Here is a 17,978-nt window from a genome sequence, read left to right on the forward strand (position 1 = left end):
GACGAGAGTGCAGCAAGACGAGAGGGCAGCAAGACGAGAGGGCACCAAGACAAGAGTGCAGCAAGACGAGAGTGCAGCAAAGACAGCAAGAGAGGGCAGCAAGACGAGAGGGCAGCAAGACGAGAGGGCAGCAAGACGAGAGTGCAGCAAGACGAGAGTGCACCAAGACAAGAGGGCAGCAAGACGAGAGGGCAGCAAGACGAGAGGGCAGCAAGACGAGAGGGCAGCAAGACGAGAGGGCAGCAAGACAAGAGAGGGCAGCAAGACGAGAGTGCAGCAAGACGAGAGTGCAGCAAGACGAGAGGTGCAGCAAGACGAGAGGGCAGCAAGACGAGAGGGCAGCAAGACGAGAGTGCAGCAAGACGAGAGGGCAGCAAGACGAGAGGGCAGCAAGACGAGAGGGCAGCAAGACGAGAGTGCAGCAAGACGAGAGTGCAGCAAGACGAGAGGGCAGCAAGACGAGAGGGCAGCAAGACGAGAGGGCAGCAAGACGAGAGGGCAGCAAGACGAGAGTGCAGCAAGACGAGAGGGCAGCAAGACGTTTAAAGTGGAGTGCACCAAGACGAGAGTGCAGCAAGACGAGAGTGCAGCAAGACGAGAGTGCAGCAAGACGAGAGTGCAGCAAGACGAGAGGGCAGCAAGACGAGAGGGCAGCAAGACGAGAGGGCAGCAAGACGAGAGGGCAGCAAGACGAGAGTGCATGTAGGCTACACTCTTTTTGGAGTATGTGGTGCATGTGTGTACTGTTGGTATGTTTCTGTATAGGACTCAACAGTAGGACTTTGAAGTCATATAAGAATATTTCCAGTTACCTCATCCTCTTTCTGAACATCAATAATAAAAGCAGGAATGCTTTCACTAGTGTCCGATTTGATATTTCACCAAGTTCAGGGATAGTTTACAGTATGCATAAGTTCCTGTGTGGGCTACTAGCAAAGTTTTGAAAAAACTCAGAACAGATAGGATTGGTTATTTTTAAGACCTATACTCCAGTATGTAAGAATGTTGCTACATCAGAGTGATACCAGGTTTGTGTTCCAAATGGCACCCTATTCCTTACATAGTGTACTACTTCTGACCATGTGCCCTATGGGACCTGGTCAAAAGTGGTGCACTTTATAGGGAATAGGGTGCCATTTCGGACACAGGTTGAACCAGGTTGAGGGCCTGCCTTAAGGTTGAACAAAACAAAAAGTTATCTTTATGCAAAAAAATCTTTATGCAAAAAGTTTTCTTTATGCATTAAAATACGAGTTGTATTGTGTTTTACCCAAGCCTTGCAGAAATACTTCAATGTTAAAGGGCTTGCTTTGTTAGAGACTGACAGCAATATACATGTATGTACCGAAATACAAACACAGCATAGTTGATTATGATACATATAGCATTTGGAGGTAAAGAAAACGACCGTCTTAACTAGAGAATGTGGTCGTCTGTTCATGCACAATGACACTACACGTCAGTAATTACATACTCACTGTATACAGTACACCACTTGAATGTAAATATCAGCGATTGGGTGCAGAGTGAAAGCGGAGTCAGGCGCAGGACACAGGTATATAGTAATCCAACTGAGTTTAGTCAAAGAATAAAGCAAAATTCCAAATAGGAACATACAACACAACTCAAACACAAACACAACCACTAACGACATGAACAATCACAGACAGAACAGAAATGTATGTCCAGATAGTTAAATAGGGAATGTAATGAGGGAATGTAAAACAGGTGTGTGTGTAATCAGACAAAACAAAACGAAACAGAAAAATGGATCGGTAGTGACTAGAAAGCCGGTGACGTCGACCGCCGAACACCACCGAACAAGGAGAAGGGCCGACTTCGGCGGAAGTCGTGACAGTAAAACCTCACCCTTGGCTCGTTCGTGTATGTCGTTGTATTTTGGAATTTTTTGTCTCTTGTGACTGGGTCATATTTTTATGTGCAACGACATGACATATCATTACCTATTCTGATTATTGGTGACATTTGGAGTCACCAAACATGACTATAGTCAATTTTCTATGGGGTGACAAGGGGAATCAGACATGGAAAATTAGCCAAAGTCACCAGAGTAGAAAAGCAGTTAGTCTTTGCTCTGAGCATAAATGTCAGTGAACAGTAAACCAGTCGTTAATTAAAGTGTAATTGCGTTACAGGCCGTTTAGTGCCTCATTTAATTCTGTCTGATTATGAGACTAAACATCCATTACTGATTGGAAAAAAATATTTCATCAAACATCTCATTATATGAACATATTATTATATACTCAGTTTTGGTGGTATAGGCCTATCACTTACAGTTTAGTCATTCATGTTATCAGATATTAGGCTAAATATTTAGCATACTTTTTAGAAGTAAGTCATGTGCCGCATAATGGCCACTAATGTTTGGTGGATGACTCAGAAGTGTTAGAACAACACTATAGTTGAGTAAGTAAGACTGGAGACATTAGGTCTGAAAATAGCCAATTAATGAACACAGCACATCCCATAGGACACAGGGAGCCAGACAGACAAAAACATCCTCATTAGCTTGTTGTTATTGTTATAAACTTGTCATTTACCAAATAAAGCAGTACTGAAAACAATGAAAGCAGAGAAACTAAAACCCCCAAAACAGAATTTTGGAAAATACAAAACAGAGAAAAAAATGTAACATATTTTATAGTGCCCACTTAGAATGGTTTATTAAGTAGAACCCGCCTATTTGAAAACTAAGAATTACTAGCTTGCAACATGTTAAAAATGTTTTAAAGAATCTCATGCTAGAAAAAATCCCTGATAAGGCAGTAAAAACAAGGTCTCGACTACAGCAGGGTTGGTTGCCTGGTCAGGATTATTGGAGATAAATGACTTTTAGTGATTGGTCCAGCGCACACATTCCTCATCAAATATGAATGCTGAAGGGAAGACTGGGGAGATTGGGTGGATGCTGGATGCAGGGTTATAGGATACTCTTCATCAGTCATGAGAGAAGATGTACAGTAGAATACTGTCCTGCTGAGACAGCTGCTGACAGAGGATACTGCTGTTTAGGATGCTTTAGTCAACATGGAATAACGGACATGTATTGTTCACTAAGGTAGGCTACTGCATCTCACTTAGCTGTGTAAAGCAGTTTTATATCATGGTTTTTGAGGTCTCAATAGTTTGATTGTTGGGCATTACTTTCAGTGAGGTGTTTTAGGGGTTTGCTAGTAACGTACAAAAAGGAAAATGTAGAAAATTGTTTTTATGTACAGTATAATGGAATGGTGAAGTTATTCAGTATCTGCTCCTCACTTGTACAGTACTGGGGATTTGTTACATCACTTTCCTCCTTGTTCTAAACCCCAATGATATGAACACTATTCATCTCTGTGGTTACTTTCCTAATCCCAGAGGCTCATTTCCTAAGAGCACTACTTCTTCTGTTCTGTTTTCTGTTGTCAGATTGGTGGGAAACTGGGGCATCTTATTGTATCTTTCTGTGGTCCTCATTTCAAAACCACAGAGAGACAGAGCCCTTTGAAAAGCCTGCCAATGCCCTGCACTAAATGTGTGGGGAGGAGATAGTGCATTCTCATGTTATCTGCCACGGGCCCCTTGCCCCTTCAGCCATTTTCTCATTTCACAGATTTGACCAGGAGGTGACCTTGGTTTTTTAAGAGCTTTTAAGGCAGAGCCAAGTCCCCCTGTCTACCTTCCGACTCCCTTCTCCAAAACTGACAGACAGAGAGAATTCTCTCCTCTCCTCTTTTTTTTCTCTCCTGTCCTCAATGGCTTTTTTTCTCTCGCCCAGAGCAGCCTCTGTCCAGTCCTTTTATAGATAGAGTGGACGAGCTGCTGACAGTTGTCTGAGGAGAAGAGAGGAGAAGAGAGAAGATATACACGTGAGGCCTCTGGTTCTGGATTAATGCTGCAGCATATGTTGATGACATGTGACGTCATACACAAAGGGCAAGGAGGGATAGTCAGTATGCAGCAGCAGGACTACTCAACACGCAGGTCAGCCATGGGCTGAATGTGGCCTATCCGTGGTGATAAATTAACAGAATATTTTGACACTTGATAATAACTTCAGAATATGTTACATAACCATGTGGTACTGTAATGCTGTGGCATCATGTGTCTCACAGTCTGTGTCTAGCAGTAACACATTTTAATGACACCAAAGATAGTGTTCTAACTGAAACCGTGTGTGTGCGTGTGCATGTGTGTGTGTGTGTGTGTGCGTGCGTGCATTCATATGTGCGTTTATGTGTCTAGTACAACATGTCCGGTGTGTTTTCGAGTGGAAATGAGCCAGCCGTATCGCGGCCCTCCATCTCCAGCCCTCCCCAGCGGGCCTCTGGCGGAGTGCTAATCTGGGTCAAAGAGCAAACTGCTGAGAAGGGCCTGGGAGAGGCTCGCTTACACATGAATCATTTCTCACGCCTCCCGTCCTCATTATGCTCGCCACTGATGGAACCACAAAGCCTTTCATGTTTCCTTCTGACCTTAAAGGTAAATACCCAGATAACACTGTGGAAGCAGCCCGGCACCCAATTCACTGTAGCATTCATTGCCTTTACCCCCATCACAGAGACACTTTGAGGGTGTTGCTCCTCGGTCTGATCAGACCCTGTCATTACAGTGGAACTCATATCCTCTTTCAACTGGCCGCTGTGATGTTACAAATGTATGTCAACAGATCACTGTACTCTCTCTTATCATAGTTCTTTCTTCAATTGATATCAATATAGTCATAATGACAAAGGCAGTCTCCCTTTCAAATCCAACATCACAGTGATATAGCCAGTTAATGATCAGTTGTGCAGTTGTCCAGGTGTGGCATGCCTCCATTTGGTGGCCTTGAAAATATATTCTACAACCTTTAGCTTTGTCACTGGCCATCTGGAAATACGGACCATTCCAATCTTAAAGAACCCTTTTACGATTGCATTTCAATCATGGCTAATACCGAGCTATCAGGAGCGCTGGTACTGCAGCCAGAGAACTACCATTTGTTCCAAGTGTTTTGAAGCCTGATTGCGCTGAAGCTAGCATCAATGGGCGACACATGTTCAATATTGTTCCCCACCTGTGTCACCTGCTCTGGTCCTTGCATAAAAAGCTTGGATGGTAATAAATGGCAATGAGTTTTAGGACTGTATGTGGATCCAAACTGCGGCTGGACTTAGAACAAAGCTTAGCTTCCTAGAAGTCAGCAAAAATAGGTAATGGTGTTGAGTTGGGAGAATCCATAACACTATGGACTTCTGCCAGACAGAGGGAGGCTTAGAGAGTATTCAAATGTAGGTCTATGCAGTCACTACCAAAAGTCCTTCTGGATAAGAGCGTCTGCTAAACGACTAAAAGGTTAATAGATATGCAGGCAGGAAGGCATTGGTATGAGGAATGTTTCTGATTTCCTGTTTGCAAGGTGCACCACCAAGCCCTTATGGGAGAACAGCTGGAGTTCTGGCTCCCATGGGGTAGTGGTGGCAGCGAGGGCCAGCTTGGACAGCATGTCTGGGGGGAAACACACACACACACAGTGTGTCCTGGGGGGAATCTCACACACAACCTCCCGTTAGAGTCTGTGCGATCAGGCTGCTGACAGCGGTGACAGGCCTGGAGCAGGAGGGGAGTGGGTGTACATCTGTTTGGACCTTGGCACCGATGAGCCTCTGGAGTTCCACACAGCCAGCCAGCTTGTCGGTACCGGTTACTGGTAGAACACAGCGTTTGGACCCGATGAAGATGATCAGATCTGATAAGGTGTTGGCAGCTAAGTGAGCACACAGTCACGATGCCGACAGACTGAGCAGCAAACAAGAGGGGCGCAGAATCAATGCGGGTGTGTCATGTAGTTTCAGTAGAAGTTAGAATAGGAGTTAGTGGAATGCAAGATGGAAGAGGAGCTGTATCTTCTCAGGTTGGGGAACATGATTGACAATGTTCCAGCCTTGATAGTTGTAGCCTTGTTCGGGTGTATGGTAATATCTATGGATTGCATGATGAAATTGCTTTCAACTTTTTAATTTATTACTCCAAAGAGTGATAGTGCACCAATAGTAATCCCTTTCGGTGTGCTGCCTATGTTGATAATTCAGCATCTTTCGAAAAAGAGGTCGATATCTGACAAAGTCTTTGTAGATGATAGATTCTCTTTGTGTGACAAATTCCATAAGAATGTGGTAATTGGTCAACTGTTTGGTCAATTTGAATTCTTTGCTAAAAATAAAAAAAATCATAATGAAGGGATTTATTATTCCGCGCTTTGCTACAATTTTGTTATCAACACCAGCCTCCGGTATTTCCCTCTTTTGTGGGAGAAAGAAAATCCATTGAAAGTGGCTGAAGGCCTGACACAAAGCAACTGCTGAACCCCTGCAAATCTGCAGGCTTAATTGATTATTTGTGCAGAGCTGTATATCTGTGAGGTGCAGGATACCCAGGGGAAATAATGTCAAACAGATAACAACATCAAATGTAGGAGAATAGCTTTCTGCTGCCCATTTTATTCATCTTTTCCCCTTTTCTCATTCACAATGTGTTTTCCATCCGGGTTTTCCCATTACACGAGGCTCGCCTAGTTTTAAAAATGTTTAAGTGTCACTAAATTGCGGAGTTTAAAGTGACTTAGACTCGAAAGAAAAGTGTTTGTTAAGGGTTTATTTGGATGTCTGAATATCACATTGCGACTCCAAGGTTGTTCCCACCTCATACTCCCAGAGGAGAACTCTTTACTACAAAATCTTTACTTCATTATTCCTTCTTCCTCAGTGCCCTGCTGCCAGTAGCCTGCTAAAGGAATGAATTCATTATGTAGATAATACTGTACACAAACACATTGAAAAGCTTGGTTTTCTTGATTCTTTTATTGCCAGGGCTTGTCAAATGCAGGTTTCAGAGATATTTCACTTTTGCTTTGACAGTGTAACCATTCTCTGGGGTGGTATCTTGAATATATAATATTCAATATAATATAATTTTATTTCAGTGGGGTAAGCTACAGAGGAGTCGAGCCTTGAGAGGCATTAGTGGAAATGGTGGAATTTGACTTGAGTTTTGTACTTACAGTGCTCAACTCAACTCCCTTTAACTACTTGTTACTTTCCTCACTCTTCAGATCAATTTCCCTTACAGACTGTAAGTGACAGGTAGCAGTCTTTCATAGATAGCTATCAAACCATTTCCAACGGATGTGAGAGACTACTACAGTGTGTTGTGTACTGTTATCATATCATAAGTAGTATTCTATCAATGAGTGGCAGTGGTGCGGTTTCTTTGGTTCAGTTCAAAGTACAATGGCTCTTTATCACTATCCTGCTGCAATGTTACAGCAAGGAGGTTGGATGGCTGAGGGAGTGATTGACTGCCATTATGACAGCCCATTAAAATACACTTACCCCTTTCTCTGCAAACCACAGACTAAGCTCCTCTGGACTCATGATAGTCAACACATGCACGCATGCACTCGCTCGTGCACACACATTCATATTTTAGAGACAGTCCGGTACACTTATAGACACATACCCTCAAAAACTTGATTTGATTTTGGTACAGGATATGCATATTGCATATCAAAAGCCATTCCTTTTGGGGAAAGCAGTGCAGATTTCAGGCACATCCTTGCCACAGCAGCTGTTTGAGTGTGCAATAAGAGTGTAGAGAGTGAAGTAGGTACCTGCAGCTGTGCCTTTGGCAGGTTTAGGCCACAGCTTCCTCTATCAAGCCCGAGCCCAGATAGACTGAATTATTGAAACAAGATATGCATCCCAAATGTCACCCTATTCCCTTTTAAGAGCACTACTTTTTGACCATGGCCCTACTTTTGACTAGTACTCGAATAGGGTGCCATTCAGGATGCAGGCAAGCAGCCAGTACAAAGTGCTAATCCAACCTGCATTATCAGGACACCAAATCCAGCACTCATGTGTGAGAGACAGAATACCACCCACCCAGCATGAAGCAGAAAATTCTAAAATTGCCCAGTTGTGTAATTGTAGTATTTCGTCTGCAGTGGCCCAACTAACATTTATTTTGTTTATTTCAAGATGCTTTTCTTTCTTTCAACCTCTCCCCTGTTGTAATTTCCTTCTTTTCCAGTAATGTAGTTTTAAAAAAGTGACTGAAAAAGGTTGCCAGTGACACATTTTGCTGTGGCTGTTGGCTTTTGACAGGAAGAGGTGACAGAGGTGACTCAGGAACTATTTTGTCAGGTGGTGGTGTTGTGTTCACTGTGCTGCTGCTGTGGAGTGAAGTCACCACTGCAGCTTTTTGTCTGATGTTAGTCAACCACACTACAGAGGTACCTTTGGAAGGACATACAGATGTAGGATCTTAACGTGATCACTCTTTTTGTTGCTGAGAATGTCCCTGCACCACAGAAAATGCAGATGACCTTTGTGATTTACATAGATTCACTGAAAACCAGTTATATTAACTGTATGTGATTTTCCTCAAGACTACTTTTAGCTAGCTAATAGCCTAACATTATGGACTAAACGTTCAAATCCTCTTGCTGCAGGATTATTTAGCTGTGATAATATAGGTCAAATGAAGATCCTACATCTGTAATTATCCGGCCTGTTCTCACTCTAGCCCACATCAGCTAAAACCTGCCACTTTGTGGTCTCTTCAACAACCAGGGTCGGCCAGCCCTGCAGTAAATTGCACTGACTGAGTTTGGAAATTTAATGGCTGTGTGGCAGTGTAGGCTACTATTTGAGAGAGAGAGAGAGAGAGAGAGAGCGAGAGAGAGAGATTTGGATGTCACAAGCTGTCAGTGTAGATGAAGAGAGCTACTTGTTTGGCTCAAGATTATATTATTACTATTATTAGAACTCTTGGCCACTAATTGATGCATTTACTGTAGGCAGGTGTTTCTTTAGGCTACCATCATAATGATTAGAACCAAGGTTCCATCAATACCTATTCTTTTATCAATGATTTGTTCAATACCTTTTTAGACCTTTTTATACTGTATACCTTGGCTACTACAGGACGTGGAGATATACAGATGTAGAAATTAAAGGAGAGTTGTCTGTTAAAGTGTTTTCAACTCTATAAGCCATAATTATGCAAAATTGCAAAAGCATCAAGAGTGTCTAATTACACACAACCAATACCAGTCATGATTGAATAAATAGCCTTCAAAGAGACAGGATGTTAGCGTCAGTTTTAGACCCCAAACAGAAATGTATTGACCAGCCCTATTCCCAGGTGATCCAGGCTCCCGGTGTTCGTGATTGATGTGTGTGTGGTCATTGAACCAAGCTTACAGCTAGTTTGTATTCCATTAGGCATCTCTGGGGCTTTGTAGCAGTGTCACAAAAGAGCTTGCTGACGCCTAATTGCGTTCTAGAAAAAAAATATGTATTTTTATGTCACTCTTCGTATTCTTTGATCCATTTCTGGTGGTACTAGTTGTATTCCACAAGAATATTTATATGTCAGTTGTTTGCCAGTGCCATGTTATTTTGAAAATAGTTTTTTCCCACTATGCACTATGTCCAGGAAGAGTTGTACTAATGTGATTCCAGTACAACAAGTGATGCTTGAAAGAACAGGAAATAATTTATAACCACTTCATCTGATGGCAGTCTGTAGGCCAACCCAGTCTCATGAACTATACAGTGGGGCAAAAAAACGTTTTAGTCAGCCACCAATTGTGCAAGTTCTCCCACTTAAAAAGATGAGAGAGGCCTGTAATTTTCATCATAGGTACACTTCAACTATGACAGACAAAAGGAGGGGGAAAAAATCCAGAAAATCACATTGTAGGATTTTTAATGAATTTATTTGCAAATTATGGTGGAAAATAAGTATTTGGTCACCTACAAACAAGCAAGATTTCTGACTCTCACAGACCTGTAACTTCTTCTTTAAGAGGCTCCTCTGTCCTCCACTCGTTACCTGTATTAATGGCACCTGTTTGAACTTGTTATCAGTATAAAAGACACCTGTCCACAACCTCAAACAGTCACACTCCAAACTCCACTATAGCCAAGACCAAAGAGCTGTCAAAGGACACCAGAAACTAAATTGTAGACCTGCACCAGGCTGGGAAGACTGAATCTGCAATAGGTAAGCAGCTTGGTTTGAAGAAATCAACTGTGGGAGCAAATATTAGGAAATGGAAGACTATGGTCAGATGAATCCAATATACAACTGATAATCTCACTCGATTTGACCCCACGGGGCTCTACACAAGATCTCACCCCGTGGGGTCAAAATGATCACAAGAACAGTGAGCAAAAATCCCAGAACCACACGGGGGGGACCTAGTGAATGACCTGCAGAGAGCTGGGACCAAAGTAACAAAGCCTACCATCAGTAACACACTACACCGCCAGGGACTCAGACGTGTCCCCCTGCTTAAGACAGTACATGTCCAGGCCCGTCTGAAGTTTGCTAGAGAGCATTTGGATGATCCAGAAGAAGATTGTGAGAATGTCATATGGTCAGATGAATCCAATATACAACTTTTTGGTAAAAACTCAACTCGTCGTGTTTGGAGGAGAAAGAATGCTGAGTTGCATCCAAAGAACACCATACCTACTGTGAAGCATGGGGGTGGAAACATCATGCTTTGGGGCTGTTTTTCTGCAAAGGGACCAGGACGACTGATCCGTGTAAAGGAAAGAATGAATGGGGCCATGTATCGTGAGATTTTGAGTGAAAACCTCCTTCCATCAGCAAGGACATTGAAGATGAAACGTGGCTGGGTCTTTCAGCATGACAATGATACCAAACACACCGCCCGGGCAATGAAGGAGTGGCTTCGTAAGAAGCATTTCAAGGTCCTGGAGTGGCCTAGCCAGTCTCCAGATCTCAACCCCATAGAAAATCTTTGGAGGGAGTTGAAAGTCTGTGTTGCCCAGCAACAGCCCCAAAACTGCTCTAGAGAAGATCTGCATGGAGGAATGGGCCAAAATACCAGCAACAGTGTGTGAAAACCTTGTGAAGACTTACAGAATTAGTTCGACCTCTGTCATTGCCAACAAAGGGTATATAACAAAGTATTGAGATAAACTTTTGTTATTGACCAAATACTTATTTTCCACCATAATTTGCAAATAAATTCCTTAAAAATCCTACAATGTGATTTTCTGGATTTTTTTTCTCATTTTGTCATAGTGTACCTATGATGAAAATTACAGGCCTCTCTCATCTTTTTAAGTGGGAGAACTTGCACAATTGGTGGCTGACTAAATACTTTTTTGCCCCACTGTATGTTCCAATTCAATGTTTTTCTACTGGCTTGCTAATGTACCGTTCCCCCTGTGTTTCCCTGCAGATCCCAGTGAGTGTCTCCATCATGAGGCTGGTGTGGAAGTCCCTGGACAAGATGAGGTGTTTCCGTAAACGCTCCACCATTCCCTTTCTGGGGGTCCTGATCACCTGTCTCCTCTTCCTCAACCTGTACATGGAGGATGGATACGTCCTGGTGAGTCTTCTTCTATATTTTTCACTTGAGTCATAAAGGGCAAGTTCACACAATTTTTTTAACGGTCAGATGTTTAAAGTTTAAAGGCAGGCTCAGTCTACCTGCAGGCTCCGATCCCAAATAAAGTTTTTTTTTTTTTAAGTAATAGCCACAATATAATAACTACTATTTAGAGGGTGCCTCTCTATTCCATTGTTTTGGGATTGAGGCCTGCAGATTCCCGGCTGATATAGGATCCTCACAGCAGATGGCATAGAATATGGATTCCAAACTAGATCCGTTTTTGGGCTATTAAAACATCTGACAGAACTCTCTCCTCTCCTTAATCAAACAACATCATTTTCACCCACAAGTTCACTTTAGTATTTAACCATGTTGTCCCTTTTATAATTACTTGTTTTCAAAAGGAAACATATTTAAATTTTCATGATGTGGACCCAAAGCCGATGATTATTTTTTATTCATGATGCCATCAAATCTTGGTAATCATAACACATTATCTGTATTTGTTATTTAAATTATTGAGGAGTTTTGCATATCTTCAATGATATTGTGCTCTCACAAAGTCCATTTCCATGGCAATAAAAAAATGCCTCAATGGTTTTAGAAATCTTTGAAATCAGTATGACGCATCCACATTTCTTATCAGTTGGCTAACCCTTCTTTTTCTTTTATACAGGATATTCTTGAGGAGTTTAAAACCAAAATGTGTTATTTCTACCTCTTTATTATTTACAGACGAATGTGAGACATGTCAAGGAAATTAGTTGACTTTGCTGTGTGTGTTTGTCTGCAGCTTAGATGAGATGAGACACTGGTTTGTCTGGCATTCACTATATGAAGTCGTCTCATCTGATCTGTTGTCTTTGTTGTGTGTTGCAGGAGGAGGATAAAAGACCGCTGAGAGAGACATCAATGCATCCTTCACACACTGAGAGATATGTTCACACCTTCAGAGACCTCACTAATTTCTCTGGAACCATAAACGTCACATATCGTTACCTCGCTGGGACCCCACTGCCCCGAAAGAGTAATTGTATCTTTGACTGTCATTACATGTTATTTTATCTTGGTCACCTTCATCTTTGTTATTCCACAAATGTTATTTTCAATGTACGCTTTAATAAAATATACTTTTCTGTTTACAGAATATCTAACCATTGGATTGTCATCCGTGAAAAGAAAAAGAGGAAATTACCTCATGGAGACGATCAAATCTATTTTTGACCAGTCCAGTTATGAGGAGCTGAAAGAGATTGTGGTGGTGGTCCACCTGGCAGACTTTGACCTGGCCTGGTGTGAAAACCTGGTGCAGGACATCTCCAGGAAGTTTGCCCACCACATCATCGCTGGGCATCTCCTGGTGATCCATGCCCCTGAGGAGTACTATCCATCACTGGATGGGCTAAAAAGGAACTACAATGACCCAGAGGACAGGGTACGATTCCGCTCCAAGCAGAACGTGGACTATGCCTTTCTCCTCAACTTCTGCACCAACCTCTCTGATTTCTACATGATGCTGGAGGATGATGTGCGCTGCTCACGGAACTTTCTGACATCCCTGAAGAAGGTGGTCACCTCCAGGGAAGGCTCCTACTGGGTGATGCTGGAGTTCTCCAAGCTTGGCTACATAGGGAAGCTCTACCACTCAAGAGACCTGCCACGCCTGGCCCACTTCTTGCTCATGTTCTACCAGGAGATGCCCTGTGACTGGCTCCTCATTCACTTCCGGGACCTGCTTGCCCAGAAAGACGTGATCCGCTTCAAGCCCTCCTTGTTCCAGCACATGGGCTACTACTCCTCATATAAAGGGGCAGAGAACAAGTTGAAGGATGATGACTTTGAAGAAGACTCCATTGATATCCCTGACAACCCTCCTGCTAGCCTGTACACAAACATTCATGTATTTGAAAACTATGACGCCACCAAGGCTTATAGCAGTGTGGACGAATACTTTTGGGGGAAACCCCCCTCTACCGGAGACTTCTTTGTTATAGTCTTTAACAAATCAACTAAAATAAGCAAGATAAAAATCGTGACAGGAACGGACGATCGTCAGAACGACATCCTGCACCATGGAGCTCTGGAAGTAGGAGAGAAGCTGGTGGGGACAAAAAGAGGAAGGCAGTGTTCTTCCTACATCACGTTAGGGGAGTTTAAATATGGCAACATTGAGGTTCAAGACGTGGACCACAAGATTGCCTTTGACATTGAGTGTGTTCGTATTGTGGTGACTGCCAGTCAGAAAGAATGGCTGATCATTAGGAGTATAAGCTTGTGGACTACACAACCTCCCAGTCAATGAGGACAATACAAAAACAGTTGGTTTAGACAACAGTTGGTTTAGTAATTCATTTGACAGTGTATTTATTTATGTACTTATTTATGTATTTATTTTCACATTATTGCATTTATTTTATCATTTATTTATTAATTTTATAGTATACTGTATGTATTCATTCATATTTTGATCTAGAATTTTTTATATTTGAAGGTACCTTTATCGAATTATACAGTTATGGAAATCATCACAATCCATGTTTTTAAGGATTGTCTGACTGACCTCTTTTATGGGTGTGACCCGTTTTTATGGGTGTGACCCGTTTTTATGGGTGTGAGTATATAAGAATGGTCTGTTGGTTATTTCACTCATGATGTTATTTATTTTTCTGTATATTTTTCACAGTTTCTTTCCACATTGAAAGCAGCCTCTGGGTCCTCTGGCCTTGAACAATGTTGCTTAATAAATAACACCCCTGCAGACAGTTTTTGCCCCAGGAACATAGCATTGCACCAAATGTTCTTGCTATCAGTAAGTACTGTAGCTCCATTCACCTCTTTCCGAAGTTATCCTTTCCATGTTACCCTATAAGCATTATGATGGTAAATATTTCCACAAATATCCATTGTGTCAGGGCTTTACTTTTGTCAGTGCTGCTTCAATCCCTCCTATCTAGGCTAGTGTGGTGTTGAAGTGTTGGAGCGAGCTGTGCTATTTCCCTGGCGCTGTATGTTCCATCAGAACCACTGACGGGAGAACAATGTTTGTTTTCACCCATCTTCTTTAACAGCTCAGATCGGATTGTGAAAAATAGGGTGGACCTGATCTTTCCCTTTTTTCCACCACAGCACAATTTTACCCCAGTAAATTGGTCTGTGTTTGGCACTCTCTCTCTCTGCTTTACACCAGCAAACAACAACCCCCCCTGGAGCTAGGCTCTCCAGTACATTTTCTCTCTTTCCCCTATGTTGTGCTCTCAGCCGCTAATGTATCTTCTCTTAGAATGTTTCTGTAATATAGAAACAAATACATTTTACTCTGTGTGGTACCCATGGGCGATGGTAACTTAAAGCCACCGTCTGTAAAATGTTCAGTAATATGCAATTAATAAAATATACCCTGTCATTTTGAAAAAATACGTATAAAGTCAATTCTCAAAATGAGATAAGGACTACTGTCATAACAATTCAGAAACGATTTTGAAGAATCACCTTGTCCTCTCCCTTTTCATACAATGTTGTTCTGTTAGCAAGTGTAGCTTTGTGACAAATATCTTTCCATAATCAAGAGCATCATCAATTTCAACAAATCTTTGCAATGCAATAAAATGATAAATGTTTGCATACATGACACCAATATTCTGTTGAAATACTAAAGGTGGAGGTGGAGGCATGGTTCAAAACCTACAGCAGTTTTTCTTTTCACACAAAATGCCTTGTTATGGTATACCTGTTGTTTCAGTCAATCACATCCATTTCTAAAGCCCATTTTACATCAGCAGTTGCTTATACAGAAACCCAGCTTAAAACCCCAAAGAGCAAGCAATGCAGATGTAGAAGCACAGTGGCTGGGGAAAACTCCCTACAAAGGAACCTAGTGAGAAACATAGAGAGGAACCAGGCTCTGAGGGGTGGCCTGTCCTCTTCTGGCTGTGCCAGGAGGGGATTATAAGGGTGCATGGCCTTTTCCATGTTGTTCTTCCATTTGGTCTTGTTCAGACACAGATCAAGGGTTTCTCTTTATCCATGGCTCTGATCTATTCATTATAAGCATCTGTGTTCCAAATCACCTTGAAGAACAACCTTTTCCTTCTTATCAAACATTTGATTACATGAGGCCCCAACCTCTTATGACTTCATTTTGTGCATGTTAAAAAGTCAGTAAATAAGGGGATTATTCGCCGTTTATAGCTCATCCTTTCTATACAATTGCTATGGTCATAATTAAACTGTAGTGCTCTGTACAAACAAACCTTTTAGTAGATGCTCTTATCCAGGGCAATTTACAGGAGCAATTAGGCTTAAGTGCCTTGCTCAAGGGCTCTGGGATTCAAACCAGCAATCTTCCGGTTACTGGCCCAATGCTCTTAACCACTAGGTTACCTGCTGCCCCGTCATCTTTTGTACAGGTCATCAAAATATATATTACTTCTTCTTATGCCCATTCTACAAAATGATATAGTTTCACTTCAAATCCTCTGGCGTTTAGAATATAATGTCTTACTGCAAACATTATTAAAAGGCCCAGTGTGGTCCTTTCATTCAAATTTTGTGGACTTTATTGAAAAGTGTAAGAACATTATTACAGAATGCAATGAAATATATGTGCTGATGTACACAGCAGTGCCAACGAATCAGGTCAGTGTACTACCTGTAATGATACAGCTTAAGCCATGGACACGTCACAGTAGGATCCCTAGTTTTCCTGGAATCCCTGGGAGTATTCCTGGGATAGAGATTGTGATTCCAAGATTCCTTTATTTGATCCTGGGAAGTTGTTGTACATGGATATTACTTGAGGGGAAATTGCTGTCATAGCTGAAGAAAAGACTGAAGTCAACACTAGCATTTACATCTTGGTGGGGAAACATAGAAATATTAATAAATTCTGTTCGGCTCAGAGTCAGCAAAGTGATGCGTACAGCTGTTCCGCCTTTGGCGACCTGACTTCAAACAGCAATATCTCCTAATACTTTTTAGTGAGCTCAACGTATACATTATGTGGTAGCAAATGCACCACATTAGATAATTCCAGGGTGTTTTTTTATAATAATTTCCAACAGATCAGTAGCCATGCTACCCAGGAGCCTTCTGTCACTGTTCCCATAACTCACGAATAACAAGAGAAAGCAGTGTATAAATGGAAATTCTGGGTTGTTGGGAAGTTTTGCTGTCTTCCAATTGTGAGTGTACAAAGGTGCATGCATCTGAACAACACCAAGTGTTAAGTGAGTAATTGAATCCTTTTATATTCCAGGATCTATAACTTGTTGTCCAGCATCTGCAGTGGAACTTGACTGAAAATGTACTTGGTTTGTGACTAGATGCTTACCAATACTACCTTACTTACTTTACAACAGGTTAAATCTCACTTGTGCTATATTGTTCAGTGGAGAGAATGTGTAGAGATGTCGTTTTCGTGTTGTATTTTCCGACATTGTTCGTCAAACAGTACTGTATGTATATTGTTGTAAAATGACATATATTTTTTTACATGTATCATTTCAAATGTTTTATTGCATATATTGTATTTAAAATCAATTTAGATTAAACAAAACGAATGCCAATAACCTTGGGGGAAGTACATTGACTTTGCAAAAGTCTACCACTACTTTCATTGATATCAAAAGTCTACCACTACTTTCATTGATATCAAAAGTCTACTACTACTTTCATTGATATTAAAAGGGGAAAAAACGCTGTGTGAGAAATTGCACAGCACAAAATGATGAATGACATCATTGTCTGCATCAGTACATTCAGTGGGGCATGAATATGGTATTCAATGGTTAAAGGAGAGAGAAAGAGCTATTGAGAACAAGGTAGCCTTGAGTCAATACAGTATGTGTTATTATAATGTCTTTGCCTGAACATGTTACAGTATGTTTTGATATAGAAATGTTTACCAATAAATGTAGATCCTGCAATTTGGCTACCCTCGTCACAGTGCAAATAAAAAAAACTGGTGTGACATTTGCTGTTCCTTGAAACTTCCAGCAAACGCAGGAAGGCAACGTGTTTGACTCAGATCTTGCAGTAGCCAAGAGCAAAATCCATACATTATTCATTTCAACATTCATGTGCTTTCTGCCTTTTTACTGCATACTTAATGTCTGTGTAGTGCTAGGGTCTTACTGCCTTTTTACTGTAGCCTTTTTACTGCATACTTAATGTCTGTGTAGTGCTAGGGTCTTACTGCCTTTTTACTGCATACTTAATGTCTGTGTAGTGCTAGGGTCTTACTGCCTTTTTACTGTATACTTAATGTCTGTGTAGTGCTAGGGTCTTACTGCCTTTTTACTGTAGCCTTTTTACTGCATACTTAATGTCTGTGTAGTGCTAGGGTCTTACTGCCTTTTGGGGTGGAACTGTTTATAAAAGTGCTTCATCACGATGCTCTTTGTTTGGCTTACAGTGGACAGGACGTGCATTACTTTACCATATTTAAGACAGCTGTCATAGACTACAGACATCAAGGTTCTGAAAGTGGGCTGAGCACTGTGGACCCAAAGCACTGTCAGTTACGGCCAATATTTGAAATATAGAAATGTGTATATAT

At 41.6% G+C, this 17,978-nt stretch overlaps 1 protein-coding gene across 3 annotated transcripts in view; it reads left to right on the forward strand.

The window, feature by feature from the left end:
• Nucleotides 1-17,480, forward strand: part of mgat4c (mgat4 family member C) — a 183,835-nt gene extending 166,355 nt beyond the window's left edge. For 2 of the 3 annotated variants that reach the window (XM_024380083.2, XM_024380086.2), the window contains 3 exons: nt 11,270-11,419; nt 12,302-12,449; nt 12,568-17,480. In XM_024380083.2, coding sequence (XP_024235851.2) covers nt 11,291-11,419; nt 12,302-12,449; nt 12,568-13,724 — 1,434 coding nt within the window. In that variant the 5' untranslated portion in view covers nt 11,270-11,290 and the 3' untranslated portion in view covers nt 13,725-17,480. Of the gene's footprint in view, nt 1-2,934; nt 3,083-11,269; nt 11,420-12,301; nt 12,450-12,567 lie in introns of those variants that run through there. The other variant, XM_042301760.1, reaches the window with a different exon arrangement.
• Nucleotides 17,481-17,978: the final 498 nt, after the last annotated feature.

Source organism: Oncorhynchus tshawytscha, linkage group LG19 (assembly GCF_018296145.1).
Source record: "Oncorhynchus tshawytscha isolate Ot180627B linkage group LG19, Otsh_v2.0, whole genome shotgun sequence".
NCBI classification, from domain to species: Eukaryota; Metazoa; Chordata; class Actinopteri; order Salmoniformes; family Salmonidae; genus Oncorhynchus; species Oncorhynchus tshawytscha.